This window comes from Hemiscyllium ocellatum, chromosome 6, assembly GCF_020745735.1.
Source record: "Hemiscyllium ocellatum isolate sHemOce1 chromosome 6, sHemOce1.pat.X.cur, whole genome shotgun sequence".
Classification (NCBI taxonomy): domain Eukaryota; kingdom Metazoa; phylum Chordata; class Chondrichthyes; order Orectolobiformes; family Hemiscylliidae; genus Hemiscyllium; species Hemiscyllium ocellatum.
The window spans coordinates 19,389,845-19,409,347 of NC_083406.1; the positions used below are offsets into that span (position 1 = coordinate 19,389,845).

The 19,503-nt window shown below is 39.6% G+C and overlaps 1 protein-coding gene across 2 annotated transcripts in view; it reads left to right on the forward strand.

The window, feature by feature from the left end:
* The first annotated feature begins 5,508 nt into the window (after positions 1-5,508).
* LOC132816381 (dedicator of cytokinesis protein 9-like) overlaps positions 5,509-19,503 on the forward strand; it is a 349,182-nt gene continuing 335,187 nt past the window's right edge. For both annotated transcript variants that reach the window (XM_060825856.1, XM_060825860.1), the window contains exon 1: positions 5,509-5,896. In XM_060825856.1, coding sequence (XP_060681839.1) covers positions 5,777-5,896 — 120 coding nt within the window. In that variant the 5' untranslated portion in view covers positions 5,509-5,776. The remainder of the gene's footprint in view (positions 5,897-19,503) is intronic.

Genomic DNA, 19,503 nt, shown 5'->3' on the forward strand with positions numbered 1-19,503 from the left:
CGTCTTTCAGGGGGAATGGGTCTGGGTGGGTTACTCTTCGGAGGGTGATGGTGGACTAGTTGGGCCGAAGGGCCTGTTTCCACACTGTAGGGAATTTAATCTAATCTCTAATCGCACTTACGCTTGTACTGCATGAATTAATGTTGAAATTGAATCACTTTAGGCCAGGTGGGGGTTGACTACCTCATTGTGCAGTTAAAGTAATATGTCAACAGTTGCCTATTTTACTTTCATAGAGAATAGATGAGAATTATGTAAAACTTTTCAAGTGTCCCTTTGTATGAGCTACTCAATGTTCTAGTGATAGTGCCCCAGTTTGTGTGTCCATCCTGATGTCAAATGGTAACAATGTGAAACAGATGCAACATAGCAACAGGAAGGACCCACTAAGCCCTTCAAGCCTGTCTGTCAATTAGCTCGTGGTTGATCTGCTTCCTATACCCATCTGCCCACCTTACATCCGTAACCTTTCATCCTCTTACCCAACTGAAAAAGACCTATCAATCTTGGCTCAGAGATTGTCAGGTGGCTCCCAGCTTCCCTGGGTTAGGGAGGGTGTAGGTGGGAGGTAGTTCCATACTTGTACTACACTTTAAATAATGAACAACTTTCTTATGTCATCACTCCTGAATAGACTGCTTCTAACTTTAATGTGAGGAAAGTAAGCTAGTTCTGTTCAGCAAGATAAAAAAATTACGAATTTCATTCAGTGCAATGATCATACATCCTGCATTGTACTACTACAACAGCAACAATATAAACATTACACGACCAATCAATGAATGATGTCTGTCATTCTTATTATGACCCAGAATGATCTAAAATGGGAAGGTGAGATATATGTGGGGCACCATTACAAATTTACAAGTCAGCAGTAGCTATTTCCTTAGGCCAATATTGCTGGTCACCTCTAGTAGTGAACCTTGGAGAGTATCTTTGCTAAACGTACCTTTGACAAATGTTGGTTTGAGCTTCTAACCATTTGGGTGTAGGTTTGCTTGCTGAGCTGGAAGGTTCATTTCCAGACGTTTCGTCAACGTACTATGTAACATCTTCAGTGGACCTCAAGCAAAGCACTGCTGATAAGTCCTGCTTTCTATTTATATATTTGGGTTTCTTTGGGTTGGTGATGTCATTTCCTATGGTGAGGTCACTTCCTGTTCTTTTTCTCAGGGGTTGGTAGATGGGGTCTAACTCGATGTGTTTGTTGATAGAGTTCCGGTTGGAATGCCATGCTTCTAGGAATTGTTGTGTGTGTCTTTGCTTGGCTTGTCCTAGGATGGGTGTGTTGTTCCAGTCGCAGTGGTGTCCTTGCTCATCCATATGTACGGATACTAGTGAGAGAGAGTCATGTCTTTTTGTGGCTAGTTGGTGTTCATGTATCCTGGTGGCTAGTTTTCTGCCTGTTTGTCCAATGTAGTGTTTGTTACAGTCCTTGAACAGCATTTTGTAAATGACATTAGTTTTGCTTGTTGTCTGAATAGGGCCTTTCAAGTTCATTAGCTGCTGTTTTAGTGTGTTGGTGGATTTGTGGGCTACATGATGCTAAGGGGTCTGAGTAGTCTGGCAGTCTTTGATGTAAGGGAGAGTGGCTAGGGTTTCTGGACATGTTTTGTCTGCATGTTTGGGTTTGTTGCTGAGAAATTGGCAGACTGTGTCCATTGGGTGCCCATTCTTTTTGAATACATGGTATAGGTGATTTTCCTCTGCGTAGACCTCTGTGCTGCAGTGTGTGTTGGCTCATTGAAATAATGTTCTGATGCAGCTCCATTTGTGGATGTTGGGATGATTGCTTCTGTAGTTCAATATTTGGTCTGTGTATGTTGTTTTCCTGTAGACGCTGGTTCGAAGTTCCACACTGGGGTTAAATTCTGACCCCAGAATTTAACCATTTTAGATGTAGAATTATTTTAAGGGTTAATTCATCAGATGGACTTGGTGTATACACTAGGAATGGAGTTCCCATTTCCCTCTTTACTTGAGCACTGATCAGATTTCAAAGATTGACAGAAGAGGTCCTGCATTTTGGGAAAGCAAATCTTAGCAGGACTTATACTCTTAATGGTAAGGTCCTACAAAGTGTTGGTGAACATAGAGACTTGGAGTGCAGGTTCATAGCTCCTTGAAAGTGGAGTCGCAGGTAGATAGGATAGTGAAGAAGGCGTTGGGTATACTTTCTTTTATTGGTCTGAATACTGAGTACAGGAGTTGGGAGGTCATGTTGCAGCTGTATGGGACATTGGTTAGGCCACTGTTAGAATATTGCGTGCATTTCTGGTCTCCTTCCTATCGGAAAGATGTTGTGAAACTTGAAAGGGTTCAGAAAAAGACGTTGCCAGGGTTGGAGGATTTCAGCTACAGGGAGAGGCTGAACAGGCTGGGGCTGTTTTCTCTGGAGCTTCGGTGGCTGAGGGGTGACCTTACAGAGGTTTACAAAATTATGAGGGGTATGGATAGGATAAATAGACAAAGTCTGTTCCCTGGGGTGGGGGAGTCCAGAACTGGAGGGCATAGTTTTAGAGTGAGAGGGGAAAGATATAAAAGGAACCTGAGGGGCAACATTTTCACACAGAGGGTGGTAAGTGTATGGAATGAGCTGCCAGAAGAAGTGGTGGAGGCTGGTACAATTGCAATATTTAAAAGGCATTTGGATGGGTATATGAATAGGAAGGGTTTGGAGGGATATGGAGGTGGGACTAGATTGGGGTGGGATATCTGGTTGGCATGGATGGGTTGGACCGAAGGGTCTTGTTTCCATGCTGTACATCTCTATGACTCTGTGACTCTATAACTCTTGACAGGTCTATCTCCAACAGAACCAGTCCACAAATCCAATGGATTTAATAATCCTGGATCTTTATTTAGGTTTCCTGTCTCTTCCACTGTCTCTAGCTACTGTCCCAGGATGGACCTGAGTTGATGTTGTTCCTGAGTTATATAGTTTGATGGGATTTGCCTTAGATTCTGGGAGAGTGTATCTCAGGTGCACTGATTCAGACTAGTACTGGGATGGATGGGGGTGAGTAGGGTAATTAGAAATATTATCTGATTACCTAGCTGCATGCCATTAGACATCTTGGTTTAATTGATTTCATACTACATCAATGCATCTGAATAAGGAAATACGGACATGTGGGTGATGAATATTATTAACAGAGAAACAGCCCATGGAACATAAAGTTAAAAGACTGATGGAGATTTATGATTACATGGAATTTTCAGTGAAGGAAAAGACTATTTTGCCCATCAGAATGATACTATTATCTGTGCTCCTATCTTGCATCATCTCACCTTATCAATATATCATTCTATTCATTTGTCCCTTGAGTGTCTATCTAGTTGCCTTTTAAATGCATCCCAATTGTCCACTAAACTACCCTCCATGGTAGTAAGTTCCACATTCTAACGTTAATTTCAAGGATTTCTGATTTAGAGACAGAGTATACTTAAAACTGTGATGGAGCCTAACAAGAATATAAATGTCAGCATTCTCAGGATTAAAACAGTTTTCACTCACGTGCAAGTTCAAATTTAATTTTGATTTCTGCTGGTCCAACTCATTCAGTGCTGGAATTGTACCAGGAATGTTCAAAACCAATGCTGTGATCACTGACATAGAACAAAGTAGACTTCAATTAAAGTTAACCTTCACACCTTTTTGTTGCATGACATAGTCCATTACTCAATTACTTATTTCTAATACTCTCATCTCTGAGTATAAATGTATTCAGGTCAAGCCTCAATCCAGATTTTTCAATTGTAGGGCTAGGAGATTGCTGCACTGTTGGAGGTGCCATTTCATTTTTTGGGTGAAGTATTATCTTAAGGCTGTATCTTCCTTCTTAGTCAAATGTAAATTATCCTATGACTCGTTGTCAAAGAAGAACCATAACAGATACCTGGCTATGATCATCTTGCTGTTTTTGGCAGTTTCCTATGACGACCAGTTTCTGACATTACCATCATGAATGCACTTTAGATGAATTTAATTGGCTTTGAGATACTTTGGAATATTTTGAGATTTACAAAATGAGTTGAATAAATATTTGCATTTTTTTAAAAAACTGCCACAGAACATGTATATATGATGAAGGATACTACAGCATTTGGTCTCTAATTCACTCCAGGTCAAGCACTGAATCTGCACCTTCCAAATTTGGATCAATCTTTCAATTTTAGTGTGTCTTTGAGTTGTTTGAACAGACTTGAACAGATATTCCAAAACTGATGATTTGGTGCAATGGTGAGGACTGCTTTGTCAAAGGGTCTGTTTACCAGATGTGACAATAAATTAATATTCTGTCTGCATATCATGGCAGCCCAGATGATTGTTAAACATCCTGTGCCACTCACTGAAGAACAGCAATGGATTCATCTTATCAACATTCTCTCAGAATAATCAGGTCATTCCTCATTTTGCTCATTTGTTTTGGATCTTGCTGTGTCTAAAATAACTGTGCAAAAAAGATAGCAATTACTGCAGTTAAACATAATTCATGGTGAGCATCTTCTACAGAAACAGAATTAATCAGATCCGTGACTTCCTTACCTTCATAAATAGCGAAACAGAGCGAGTAAAAACCAGGATATTACGTCAATGTTTGTGAATCAGCCTCAGCTAGATTTATTGGATTCAGTTCTGAGCATCGCACTTTAGGAAGAATGCCAAGGTATTGGAGAAAGTGCAGAGATTTACCAGAATGGTACCAGGAATGATGCACTTCAGTCATGGGCAAAATAGAGTACTACAGATGCTGGAGATTAGAGCCAAGAGTGTGATGCTGGAAAAGCACAGCAGATCAAGCAGCATCCGAGGAGCAGGAGAATCACTTCAGTAATATTGAGTGGCTAGAGTTACTGATATTGTTCCTCTTGGAGGAGAGTTAAAATGAAATTTAACAGAGGAGTTTCAATCATGAAGGGTCGTAATGGACTAAATGTTGAGAATACTTTTACTGCAGGAGTGTTAAAGTAACCGAAGGCGACAGATCTAAGGTGATTCACCAGTGAGTTAGGAAGTGGTCTGGGCCTATTGGCTTTGGGACCGGGGTAGGGAGGAGCACAGATGCAATTGTAACTTTCAAAAGGACATAATCTGAAGGAGTACATTTTACAAAAGCTCTGGGGTAAGTGTGGGGGGAGGGGGAAGGAAGAGAGATTTGAGATCCATGGAATTAATCATATGCCTCCTTCACAGAGTTGGCTCAGGCACTGATGTGATGTGGAATTCAATGAAATGTAAATATGGATTTCTTTGAAATGAAACCACAGAATCATCTGCTGGAAACAATCAATTAAAACAGTCAGTTGCAGCAGGATTCAGTTCGCATCCAGAAAGATGGTTAGGGGTTTTGCTTTTGAAGAAGTTTCAATGATCTTTTTGCTCTGCATAACTTAGGAGAGAACTGATTTGTTCATAGACAATCCTATTGTTATTTTCTCTCTACCTGGGGTGTAGACAGTTGATGGGGAGAGAGAGGGCAGTAGAGATTACGCAGTACAAGCTCTCTCCTCTGCTACAGGAGGGTAGATTGCACAAGTCACACCGGGAGTGATCATTTTTGTCCTTTCTTGTAAGATTTAAGCAGCCCCAGTCCTACCGCCTGATTGAGCACCTTTCAAAGCTCAAGAGACAGGGGCTGGAGAGCAGACGCAGGAACACTGACGAGAGGGAACAGGAATTGGGTCGAGGAGGATGTGAGTCTTGCTGGAGGTGTTCAGGAAGCTGCGAGGAGAAGGTGGAAAGTCTGGAGGCCGAGCCTGACCCTCCGGGGTTATGTTAGGAGAGCCCATGGCTCAGGAAACACGGAGGTTCACCAGGGCTCTGAGCAAACCTGGCACCGCAGCTGAGCTCCGGCAGAGTGTCTCCGAGGTGGTTCGGACCTCGGTCTTTGTGGTGAGTCAGCTCCGCCTGTCCTTTCGCTGCAGCTACCGGAGAGCCGGCCCCTCTCTCTCTCTCTCTCCTTCATTCCTTTCTCTTTCTCTCTCATTGTCACCGCTTGGGGCCTGGCTAACACTCAGTACCAACCGCGGAGCTGGCAGAGATGCAGAGTCCCGGGAAGGGATGGATGGCTTTTACAAATCCCACTCCTGTACAGGAGGGAGGAAGCGAACAAGTGTCACTGTCTCTGTGTTGGGATGATCCTGATTCTGTCAGTGTGGCTGTGTTTGCCAATATATGTATACGTGTACAGAGCTATATATATATATGTGTGTGTGTGCATTGATATATATTGTATTCATGTTTATTTGGTATATATATCACAAATGTCTATTAGTTAAATTCCACATTCCAGTAAAATAAATTCACAGTAGCAAATAACATGTTAAATAAGTTTTTCTTATTTGCAAACATACCCAGGCAGTATGCTTACAATCACCTCCAGGAGTATGATAGATTCATCCCCAAACAGAAGAGAAGTTACAGAAGTATTTTGTATTTTTCATGCATTTCCTTAATTGCATATATTTCATGTACATTGTATATTCGAAGAATACATGTCTGTGTTCTCAAAAGGTGAATTACTTTATTTGGGATTTCCTTAACTCTTCACTGTTTTCACCATGCTATTGGAATAGCTTTTGAGATTTGCAATGATCATCAGTTGCTTAACTATCTTAAACAAATGTTAAAAATGAATATGACACCTCTCTTCCCCTATTTTGCAGTTATGTATATGTATATCAGCAAGAATAAAAATCCACCAAAGGAGGCCATTAGGTCTATCGTGCCTGTGCTGACTCTTTGAAAGAGCTGACTAATTAGGCCAAATCCCTGCAACTTTCTCACTTTCAAGTAATATACAATCCCTTCAGAAAGTTGCTGTTGTATCTGCTCCCACTGCCTTCTCAGACTAGACATTCCAAGTTGTCAGAACTCATTGCATAAAAATATTTTTTACGGTGGAGATGCTGAGAAGCCTGTTTTGTTTTGTGCAGCCGTCTTGTAAGCAAAGTGTTTCCTAATTTTCTGCTTGTGATGCCCAATGGGTGGCACGGTGGCTCAGTTGTTAGCACTGCTGCCTCACAGCACCAGGGTCCTAGGTTTGATTCCAGCCTTGGGCGACTGTTTGTGTGGAGTTTGCACATTGTCTGCGTGGGTTTCCTCCCACAGTCCAAAGATGTGCAGGTCAGGTGAGTTGGCTATGCTAAATTGCCTATAGTGTTAGCTGCATTAGTCAGAGTGAAATGGGTCTGGGTGGGTTACTCTTTGGAAGGTCAGTGTGGACTTGTAGGGAATCTAATCTAACATTTCCTTGATTTGATGTTGAGCTTCAGTATTGATGTAAGTTATTGTACTGACAAAACTTAAGCAAGGTGTCCTAAATACCTTTTATTGTTACTTGTACTGGAAAGCTGTATGCTTGGAGTAGTTTTGACAACTATTTAGTATTTATGCGTGAACTAATTTTCTAAAGTTCTCTATTCTACCAATGCTTATTTTCAGTATATCTATCCACCATGTACAATTACTTGCATTTATGAAGCCTCTTTTAATATTGAAAAACATCACTGTACTTCAAAGGAGGGTTACTGGATGAAGGGAGTTGGTTAGCTCAGTTTGCTGAATAGTTGAGTTGTAATGAGTCCAAAAGGGTGGTGCTGGAAAAGCACAGCAGGTCAGGCAGTATCCAAGGAGCAGGAGAGTCAGGTTTTCAGGCATAAGCCCTTCATCAGGAATGTAATGCAAAGAGATAACAACAGTGTGGGTTCAATTCCTGTATTAGTTGAGTTTACCATGAAGGACATTTCTTCACAACTTTTCTCTTGCCTGACATGCGATAATACTTGGTTAAAACCACCTCCAGTCATCTCTCTACTGAGAGAGCAGCCTGTGCTTTGCTAAGTCCATGGAAATTATTACCTTATCAGACAACATTTGACGCAATGCCACAGTAGCAGAAATTGACTTTGTCAAAAAGGTTAGAATAGCCTGTAATAGAATAGCCTGTAATAGAAGAGAGAGATGGAGAGTTTTGAGATGCTGGTCATTTCACCATCTACAAGTTTTATTTAACATACAGACAATAAACATAAATGATTGCTACCAGACAGAATATTTCAGAACTTATTTGAACTGACATTTTAAGTTACTACTTGAGATATTAAACCACAGAATTGATATAGATCAGTTATCACACAAAATTATTATGCGATTTAGTGTCAGTAGATAACTAAGTATGCTTTAAGTTACGTTTGAATGTAAGAATAACATTCTTTTAGCTGCTCTGTGAACATTTTACTGCTATACCAGGTTATTCAATGAGGAGGGATTGAGTGGAAAGGAACATAGTTCTGGAGTTTGGAAGAATGAGAGGTAACTTAATTAGAATTTAAAGAAGTACTGAGAAGGTGTGTCTTGTGGCACAATGGTAGTGTCCATGCTTTTGGGCCTGGAGGCCTGGTTTCAAGTCCTACCTGCTCCCAGCAGTCTGTACTAACATTTCTGAGCAAGTTGATGAGGAAATGTCTTGAACACTGAGAAGGCTTGATGGAATTGATGCTGAGAGGCTGGTCCCCTCTGACTGGAGAAGCTAGAGTGTAGTTATTGCCCCAGGATAAAGGATCAGCTATTTAAGATAGAGATTTCTCAACCACAGAGAGTTATGGATGTCAACCAATCAACATACTCAAGACAGACAGAGAGACTTTGCTTACACACTAAGGGATATGGGAATAAAGTGGTAAAAGATTGGACATGACCTTATGGAATGACAGAACATGCGAGAGAGGTTTACAGCCTATTCCTCTGATTTCATTTGCGCCTAATTGTTTATAATTAATAATCAAATTGCTTTGAAAATAGTCCAGCACAAAAGAGAGACCGTTAACCCATTATTTCTGTTCCAGCTGTTTGGTTGAACTGTTTAGTGAGCTTCAGGTCCTCTGCACTTGCCTTAAAGGCTGGCAATTTTATGTTTTCAGTTATTTACCAATTCCACTTTGACTTACTTTTGAATTTGTTTACACTGTCATTTCAGGTGATTCGTTCTAATTCATAACTTGCTGCATGAAATGAATTCTCATGATCTCACCCTCTGGTTCTTTTGCTATTTAAAATCTGTGCCCACTAGTTCTCAATCCTCCCAGCACTGGAAAAAAAACTTTTCCTTTTGAGAGAATATTTTGAATTTGGGAATCTGCACACAATTAACTGGCAATATTGTGGCCTTATTTGTCTGTGGAAAGTTAAAGTAATTGTTTGCAGTGCTTCTGTGTGAACTGACTCATGCCTGTCTACTATGTTTTAAATTTGGATTAAACATGAATGTTAACATTTTGGAAATAATGAAATGTTTATTGTACAACACCCTGATTTATTAGTCACAATATTCCCAAGTACATCGCCAGTAATTGTGTTAGTTTCTACTCTGAATTCAAAACAATTACAAATCTGGCAAATCAAAATAAGCAGAGAGGCAACTGCTCCAGTGATGTTTTCAAATTTATACAAAAATATAGAAAGCAGAATTGAGGTAACAGAATTGCAAGTGATATTGGGAAGGAATGTGAATTATATCTTAAGTTTGCTACAATCCCTTATTCTGTTGACCATGATATATAACTACGTAATTATAAATGTGTTCCCCAGTATTTTAAAATAATAATGGGTTTTTGTTCTACCTATTTGGAGTATATTTCCTGAAGCAATGATTCAGTAATGACCTGCTTATTTTGAATTGGCAGTTTTGTCATTGTAGATTAGAAGAGATATTCAGTTGCTCGGTATTTGCTGGAGGATATTTTGATAGATTTCACGTATAGAGAGCCTCTGGAATGTGTTATGGACTGATATGGCTGCTGTTAAGCTTCTGCCTTAAAGAAGAATCTGGTCAGGTTCTTTTCCGGGGCAGAGATCATTTCAAATGTTAGATTATTAGGGATAACACTGGATTCTTCAGGGCTAGTTTTAATTTTATGAGAGGGAGTTGGAGAGGAATCTTTCTATGTCTTAGTTCCCTTATTTATCCTTTTTTTAAATTTAACCTCTGTCAAAAGTTACTTGGTTGAGGAGGTGGTGAAGTGGGGGAGGTTGCAGGATGAGCAAGTGTCCGGTTATGATGCTCTCGTCATATTGCTGTGAGGTAAGTACAAGCTGCTGTGATCTGGTCTGCCCTGGCTGCAATCTGATCTGATCTGTGGGAAGCAGATTCAAAAATTTGGACAAACACTTGAAAGGAAGTTGACAGGTGTATAAGGAAAGAGCGGGTGGTGGGCTGAATTGCATAATTCGCTTCAAGAATTGCATACATGCAATAGGCCAGATGGCCTATTCCTTTGATATATGACCAAATGGTCTTTGCCTGTCCCTGTGTTGTTGATGATTTCAGAAAATTATTTGGTGAATTCTCACTGGATACCTAACAATTTTATTGCATCCAGTGTGAACATTATCATGTCAGTTTTGGTGCCTGCCCCAACAAGCCCATACTTGGTAGAATGTTTCTAGACACCTGGAGAGGTTACCAGACAATCACCTCACAAACATGTTTAAAGGTGTTTATATAGAACTGGGGCTTTATTTCTGACATTTCATAATATCTGTGGCCTTCAATTTCATTAGTCTTGGGGAAACATGCAATTGAAAGCTTTATAATCTTTATACAAAAGCGTTATAAATTTGTGTTCTGACTGATATAAGCTCTAGTATGGGAAACATGAATTCAATAGAAATGTTTTGCTTTGGAAGTACTGCATCATTAATCAAATCCAGGACCTACAAACTAATATGGGAAGCACAAATTCACATGTACACAAATGTAGAATGATGCAGCATAGAGTGAAGGTTATTTTGTCCTTTACATTCTGAAAGCACTGTGCAATTAGGCCCATTCCCCCTAGCCCTTTCATCATAGCCCTGCCTAATTTTCTCCTTCAAGTACGTAAGGGAAAGATTGATAACTATAATAGTCATTGAAATGAATTTTATGATGTGTAGCACCTTGCAATGTTTTTAACCTAGTCAAAGGTGCTTCATAAATGCAAATGCATCTGTGGTAGGATGGGATGAATGGTCTTTTGATCTATATTTGTTTTTGGGTTTGAAAATGTTTGTGGCTTACAAATTATAAATTTTGAGGGGTAATAGAAGGTTTAAGGAACTGGAGAACCTCTGCTTGACCCTAATTACCTAAGGCTGTATTTTAGACTGAGTTTTGATCGGTTTTCAAAGCACTTGATCATTTTCTTCAGATACCAAATTCTATATTTTGATTCATTTTCTTTCAAGCCATTAGAACCTGCAATTAAAAGGGTGAGAGTTTTTGTAATCTGTGCCATCAGGTGTCACCCAGTTGAGTGTGAATTGCCTTTAAAAACATCCAGTGGTTTTATACTTATACAGAAGAATTAGTCATTTCACAAAGAATAAGAAACTGCTAGATATACTATAATGTGTAATTGCTGGTTAAACAACACTACATTCTCTTAATAAGTTTTCAATACTCTCTTGGTGGAGAATGAAAATAATTGTGGTGCATATCTTTGATGTTATAAAAGCAAAGTAGCTTCTTTCAAATAAACATGCAATTTAGCAATTCCAAATTAATTGATAATTGTTAGCTTGAATTTCCATATACAAAGCACGGTATTTGGTATATGTAGCATTGAATGACCCAGTGATCATGAAGCGTGTACAGAAATTAAGAGGAATAGTCACTTGATAGGAAAGAATTTGAGTATTTCTGAGAAAAAGGAATAAGCTATTAAGGCCTTTCTTCTCGCACTCATCAGGGCAGTTTCAAGAATGCCAAATTTCAAAGGGAGCAACAATTCATATTGAATGAGAAAAAGGTGCTAATTGATCAGCAAGTCATCTCTCAGTTAAGAGTAAAATAGAGAATGCATCAGGGAACTGTTGTTCCTCACATATTTAGAAGTATTTGCCACCTTTGAAATTTGGCATTCTTTCATCAATACTGATGACTGCAAGATGCAAACCTTTTTGACAGCATTTTTCTCTTGTCAGTAACAACTGAAGGAAGCAGGGTGCTTCTGCTATTTCACCTTATTAATACCCTTGTTAAATTGATGAGGCACTTCCATTGAAGGCAGTTCATGAGTGTGTTGTGATTTTGTTTTGGATGGACTGCATTCGTGTGTGGAGCAGATCCAGCAGCATCATGTATGTGACAGGTTTCACGTAACTGTTCGAGTTACAATAAATAAATCTCTGTAATTTCTTGTCACACTTCAGGGTGTACTGTCAATGTTGTTTAGTGTTGGGCCTGAGTAGTGAGACCACAGTGCTAACCCTTTGTGTTCCCAAGAACATAAAATTTAGATGCAAAAAATTGGCCATTTGGCCCCTCCGCCATTCCATAAGATCATGGCTGAACTGACTGTGGCCTTTACTGCATTTTCTTATCTGCCTCCCATAACCCTTGACAGCCTTGTCAATCAATGGTTTAATGATCTCGGCCTTGAGTATAGTCGGTGACTCAGATTCCGCTGCTGTCTGGGACGGAGAATTCCAAAGATTGAAAACCCTCTGAGAGAGAGAAAAGAAACTCCTCGTCTCAGCCTTAATGGGAAACCCTTCATTTTAACATTGCTTTGGATTCCCCCATTAGGGGAAACATCCCTATGGTATCCGGCTTGTCACAGTCTCGCAGGATTAATAAAACCACTTCTATTCTTCTACACTGGAATGGGCACAGACCCAGCCCACTGAGCATTTCCTCCAGAATATCCCTGATTTCCAGCTTTAGTTGCAGGTCTCAAATGTTACTTATAACTACCTCACTAAGCCAAAAAATCTTTTTCCTTAATTCCAGTAGCTCTGAAGTTAAATAGAAAGTTGAGAGAAGTTGTTTGAAAAAGCATACGGAATTCCTTTAAAAAGCTAAGGATTTTGCTCCTGAGCTTTAGTGCATTGTTGTACCCAGCAGACTAACCTAATTCCTGGATACTTTCTGGTAACCCTCTGAACCTCCTGTAAGCAAACTGACAGGAAGGCTGTTCACATTGCTTTTGTAATAACTGCAGTTTATGTGAGATTCAGTGAATGGACATCCTGTTTTAGAAGGCATTCATTGATGCTCTATATCCCCGGTTATTACAACGGCATTGTTATTGTCAATAGCACTTGTGCTATCTCAGTCAACCCTGTCGTATAAAAGGGCCATTTGCAGCCTGTTAACAATTGTTCTGGTATTGGTCACATTAAAAACTGAACACTCCATCCGTGTCTTTGCAGTGACGCTGTGGAGGAGGTAGTGAGAAGTCTCCATTCATTGAAATGGTTCGGTATTGTGTGACTGCAGCTGATGGTGAATCCAGCTAATAGTACAAACCCTGTTCTCTGGCCAGTTGCGCCACCCCTTTTCCCAGCAGTTGCCTGAGCCTGAAACAGACTGACACAACCTTGGTTTCTGACAGACTGCTTGGTACTACATGACATGAATGATGCTGATGCCTTAAACCTCACACCCATCAGGACAAACACAAGAATACCAAATTTGAAACAATCACCATCATGTTTATTGCAGGAGAAAAGAGTGCTAACTGGCTTACAGATTGCCTTTGCCCCACAATCCTCCAACATCTCTGCATTTCACAAAGTCTGGCCTCTTGAGTATCGCTCAAGTTTTGACACTTCACAATTGGTGTCCTCACCTTTGGCTATTGGGCCTTATGTCTCGAATACACTCCCTAACAGCTTTCCCCTCTTATGATACCTTTGGTTGGGAAATAAATGCCTACTTTGCATCCCAACAATAACAAGATGCACACCAAAACCCATTAACAACAGATAACATTGTTCTTGTCCATATAAACATTAAATTTTGATCCACTTAATTGAACTTCATATAGTAGTGTTAGAAAGGCCTCTTACTTTCAGCATGCAGTTCTGTCGAATTGGATGTTGTTAGCAGTTGCTATGTTACGGTTATTGATACCAGTGTTCAATTCATCAGTGGGGGAAATTGCATCCTCTGACATCACCACAGGCAAAGCCTTTGTTTCGTTGCTAATTTATTAAAACGCTATGAGTGTGTTCAGCTTCAGGAACAAATTACATTCTGTTACAGCAATGAGATAGAACTGAAAATCTTCACATCTGGCTGTCGCTTTGTTTAAATGGTTACTGCTGTTTTTTAGCATAGGAACATGGAAGCATAGAAATTTAACAGCTCAGAGGTGGTATCCACCTAGAAAGACCTGTCTGATCCCACCTTTCAGTTAATAGTTTATTACCCTAAACCTGTTGCTTATACCCAAGTACATTTTCCAACATGATGAGGATTTCTGTTTCTATCATTTTTTCAGGCAGTGACTTCCATATCCTCACCATCTGCTGGGTGAAAGAAAACTTGTCTTCAACTCTGTTCTAACTCTTTATACAATTATTTTAAATCTCAGACCCCTGGTTATTTGCACCTTTGCTAAGGGAAGTAGGTCCTTACCGCCCACACAGTTTGTAATTTGGTACATGCTAATTAAATCTCCCATTAGCCTCCTCACTAATGAAGAAAATAACCCCAGCCTATTTGATCTTTCCTGACAACTAAAGTTCTCCATTCCTCAGTGAATCGCCACCATTTCCTCTCTGGTTTGGTACCACATTTCCTGTATTCTGGTGGCCAGAACATTATACTTTAATTGTGGTTTAACTTGTGTTTTATACAGTTCTAGCATAACTTCCCTGCTCTCATATTCTAGGCCTTAATTAATATATTAAATTATCCTACATAACACCTTAATCCTGTCTAATAAGGTATATTTTCTCCATGTTATTGAAATACATCTGGTCTAAAAGACTAATTTGGACAGTTTGTTGTTGTTTTCTTCTATTGCACTTATGACTAAAGTGAATTGAGTTGGATTTTCAGGATATTCTTCAGCACCTACACAAGTTTTCATGTGTGCCTGAAGCTAATTAAGAGATCAGGTTTAATAGAGTCGGAAAGTCTGGAGTCTCCATATTATTCTGAGCCAAGATGCTTGTTCACTTGTCCCAGAATGATTCACAATATTTATGAATCAAATGTCCCTGAGAATTTGGAGCAAAGGTTTTTATTTGTGTGGTGTTTGCGCTCTGCTCCTATGCTAATGAAAGAGCTATGGTAGTCAAGAATAAAATTCTGGAGTTGGATCACTCTGTACAGTTTAAAAAAAACAGTTTAGATTTATGGAGCATCTTGTGCCTTGTAACCATAAACAGAGGTTTCTTGAATTAAGATGGAGGACTTTATAAGTAGAAGTAAAACATTTAAAAGCATGGAAGTAATGCTAAATGTTACAAATCACTGGGTAGTCTCCAGCCGGAATCTTGTGTTCAATTCTTGGCATTGCATGTTAGCAGGTGGTGAAGATGCCAGAGTAAGTTCAGCGGAGATTTATTAGAATGGAACTAGGTCGAGAGACTCCAGTTCTGTGGAGAGGCTGGGATTGTTCTCCTCTGAGCATAGCAGGGAAATTTATGGAGATGTTTAAGAGCTGAAAGTTTTTGAAAAAAGTAAATAAGCAGAAGCTGTTTGCAGGGCCAAGAGAGTTGGTTACCATGTTTAAGATAATTTGCAAAGGAAGCAGAATGGAATGGAGGGTGTTTTTCATGCATTGAGTTATGAACTGGAATATTTGGCTTAGAAAGGTGGAGATTCAATAGCGATCTTCAATATGGGTTTTAGATGAATACTTCAGCTGACAAAAAAATGCCTTGCTATGGTGAGAGAGCAGTGACATCGCCCTTTCTGAAAGACTGTACAGGAGTGGACTGAATGGCCTGTTTCTAAATGGTGTTATTCTATGATGAGGTGGTGGTGAAAATAATCAGGAGCTGAAGTCAGATAATATTTTCTATTGTTCTTGCTTCAAAGAAACCGGCCCTATCCTATTTGTAAATGTTGATTAAGCCTGTGATAGGAATGCAGGAAGCAAACTTAGATTAATACTTTGTTGAAATTATTTTAATTGTACTCGGTTATATACCTTGTGTTGGTGAAGAGAATTGTTTCAAATATAGTGTAATACAATGTGTTTTTCATATTTGATAAAAATAAATATGTGTTTAAGGTTAATACACGACTGACTGATGTTTATCAGTTATTCAGCCTTTTTGTGTGAGGGCCCTCTATTTCAGTGTTCCTGTCACTCAGTGAGCTAATGAGCCGATTTTATAAAGGTAAGATTTGACACAACTTTTAATGAATGATACATTTTAAAATAGAAGTTGCAGTATGAAGAAAACATTATTTGTTTAAGATTAATGAAAATGCTAAATTGATAGCTTAAGAAATGAGTAATTCATAAAGGTTACCAATAAAAAGAGACAAGCAACAGGGCTAAGTAATGAGAGCTTTCTGCCTCTTGTAAGAAGCAGAGAGAATGATACAGACCAGGCCTCAAGTCTTGGCTGCTAGAGAACTGGAGCCAAGCTAAGGTTTAAATAACACAGACTTTGTGTTGGTGCACATGCCGAGTTGGCTTTGGAGGATTTCATGCAGGAGAGAGGGCTTGGAGTAGATTGTCTATTAGTCTGGGTTATTCCTCCTCCTCTCCTGACCGAATGATTAACCTATCGGCAACAAATGTATGCATGTCTTGGACATGGCCTAATAGGTCATACACACAGCCTCTGCAGGCACCATGCTTATCTTTCAGCCACCCTTAAGCAAGCTTGGTTTGTATTTATATCTATATCAAATGCCCTTTGACATTGCCCCAGTTACACAACTCTCCAAGATATCTGTGCAACTCTAAAGCTGCCTTGACCATTTCTGATTATCACCGCTCCATCATTGGTGGCTATCTCTTCAGTTGCCTGGGCCCTAATCTCTGGAATCCCTTTCTGACAACTCTCATCTTTCAACACATTCCTTAAAACTCTCCTTTTTGACCAAATGTTTTGATTGCTTGTCCTAATATTTTCATATGAAGCTTAGCGTCATATCTTCTCTTATAATTCTCCTGTGAAATCCCTTCAGATGTTTTATGAAGTTAACAGGAGAAAATTATTAGGCATTTATTCAGCAGTGCATCCTTTTGCCAGAGCCTTCAACTGTAATATGACAAACATTGGTTTATATGGAGAACTTGATTCTCCATGGTAAATGGTAACTTAAAATGATGCCTTAAACTCAAAACAGCTCGAGTTCTTCTAAAAATTGTTGGTTTTATGTTGAATCTATTTATCTAGTGACTATGCAGACTCCTTACCAAAAAAAATCTTCCTTTCTGTTAACGTGCCTACCGTGGGCTCAATTTAGATTGCCCAATCTGAACAAGTTCAGTGTGTTTGGTTTCCCACAGTCAGCTGTATTTGTCTAAGAACTTTCTTCCTGTTCAAGCACTTTCTGATCAAAAATCATTTCAGAATCATTTTGAACAAACACTCACGGACAAATTTCAAAGTGCCCAATTCAGATAGTGTATCAGTGTTTACTCAAAAGCAGAAGCTATGGCATAGATATCTGATGGTGCAGTGGCCTTTTCCTTGGGTATTGACAGAGTACCTAAGCTGGTGATCTGGAGCACAGCAAGCAGATTGCTCTGTTCACCATATTCGTGACAACAAGGGACGGTGCCCAGGGGAGGCAATGGCCTGGTGGTATTATTACTGGACTATTAATCCAGAGACACAGACTAATGCTCTATGCACCTGGATTTGAATCCAGTCATGGTAATTAGGAATGTTTTGATGACCATGAATCACTCGTTCACTAATGGACATTGCTGTCCTTGCCTCCTGGGGCCTATAGTAGTATGGTTGATTCTGAACCAACTTCCAGGCAATAAATGATGGCCTAGCCAGTGATGCCCTCAACCTGCGAGTGAATGAATTTTTCAAAAAAAAATCACACCAGAAATACCCTTATTTGAACTGCAAAGGGCCTTATGCCACTTCCTAGAGATGTTTGAATTCCAATGCCTGTGTTTTACAGGAGGTGTGTATTCATCAAAGAGAGAAAGTGACTTGCAGGAGAACGCAAATCAATTGTTTGTTGCCTAACTGTCATAGCTGTTGTTTTGTGTTTTAAAAACGAGGTGTTGAAAATCCATATGAATTTTGAACAGCTAGATACAAACAAACTGTTTCCAAAGGTAGGAGGATTGGTCATCTTAAAGCTTCGTATCCTCAGAGTTGACATGGTCAAAGCTAGAAGAATGTTTTTTCCTGACATGGGGACTCTAGAACCAGAAGATAAACTTTGCGGATGATACAAAACTCGGAAAGATTGTAAACTGCAACGATAGCTTAAAAACTTCAAAAGTTTACTATCGTGATGTTTACTCATTCAAGACGTTGACCAGAAGGCTTGTTAATGTTCTTTAACAGAAAAAACATACATCTATTACACAAACAAAAAAACTCCATAAATGACAGCTTTGTCAGAAAGAACGAGAAAGATCATAACGTACATGGCAAAACAAAATTTCAAACACAAACAAAAATAAAAATTGCTGGAAAACTCAGCAGACCTGGCAGCATCTGTAGAGAGAAAGCAGAGTCAATGTTTTGGATCCACAGAACCAAATTTCACTTTGTTTCCTCATACCATCCTTTACATACAACATCAGCCACATGCAGCTTGGCTTAGGGATAAGAAAATTAGGAAAGTAAAAATATGGCTAAGGGAGTGATGTGGGAAGAGGCATTCCATTTTATGGGGCATTGGCATCAGTTTTGGAACAGGAGGCATCTGTACCAATGGGTTAGTCCCCATCTGAACCAACCTGGAACCAGGATTCTAGCAAGAAAGATAAATAGCGTGGCCATTAGGACTTTAAACAAGTGAGTCGTTGGTGGGGGGGGGGGAAATGACAGGGAGTATGATGATAAATAAAAAGGAAAGCAGCAGGTTAGCACGTGTGCAGGAGTGTTTAACTACAAGGCAGACTATGAAAGAAGTAAAAAAGATGGATAATTCAGGGGATATTATGAGAGATGTTGGCAGTCATGAGGATATGAAAACTAGCATAAAGGCACTTTACCTGAATGCTCGTAGCATTCGTAACAAGGTTGATGAGTTAACACCACAAATCATCGCAAATGAATATGATCTGGTAGCTGTTACGGAGACGTGGTTACAGGATGGTTATGAATGGGAGTTAAATATCCAGGGGTACCAGAGTTTTTGTAAGGACAAACAGGAGGTAAGGGAGGTGGTGCAGCTCTGATATTGAAGAGCGACATCAGGACGGGGTGGTGCTGAGAGCCGGTATAGGTTCAATGGAGAATAAGGTTGAATCCATTTGAGTGGAAATGAGAAATTCTCAGAGGAGAAAGTCACTGATAGGTGTAGTCTATAGGCCACCAAATAATAACATCATATTTGGAGTGGGCACTAAATAAAGAAATAACTAATGCTTGTTAAAATGGTATGGCAATTATCATGGGGGATTTTAATCTACATGTAGACTGGTAGACTTCCTTAATCCAGTCAGGGTAGCCTTGAGGAGGAGGTCATTGAGTATATCTGCGATAGTTTTTTTGAACGGTATGAAATGGAATTGATGAGGGAGCAAGCTATCCTAGATCTGGTCCTGTGTAATGAGACA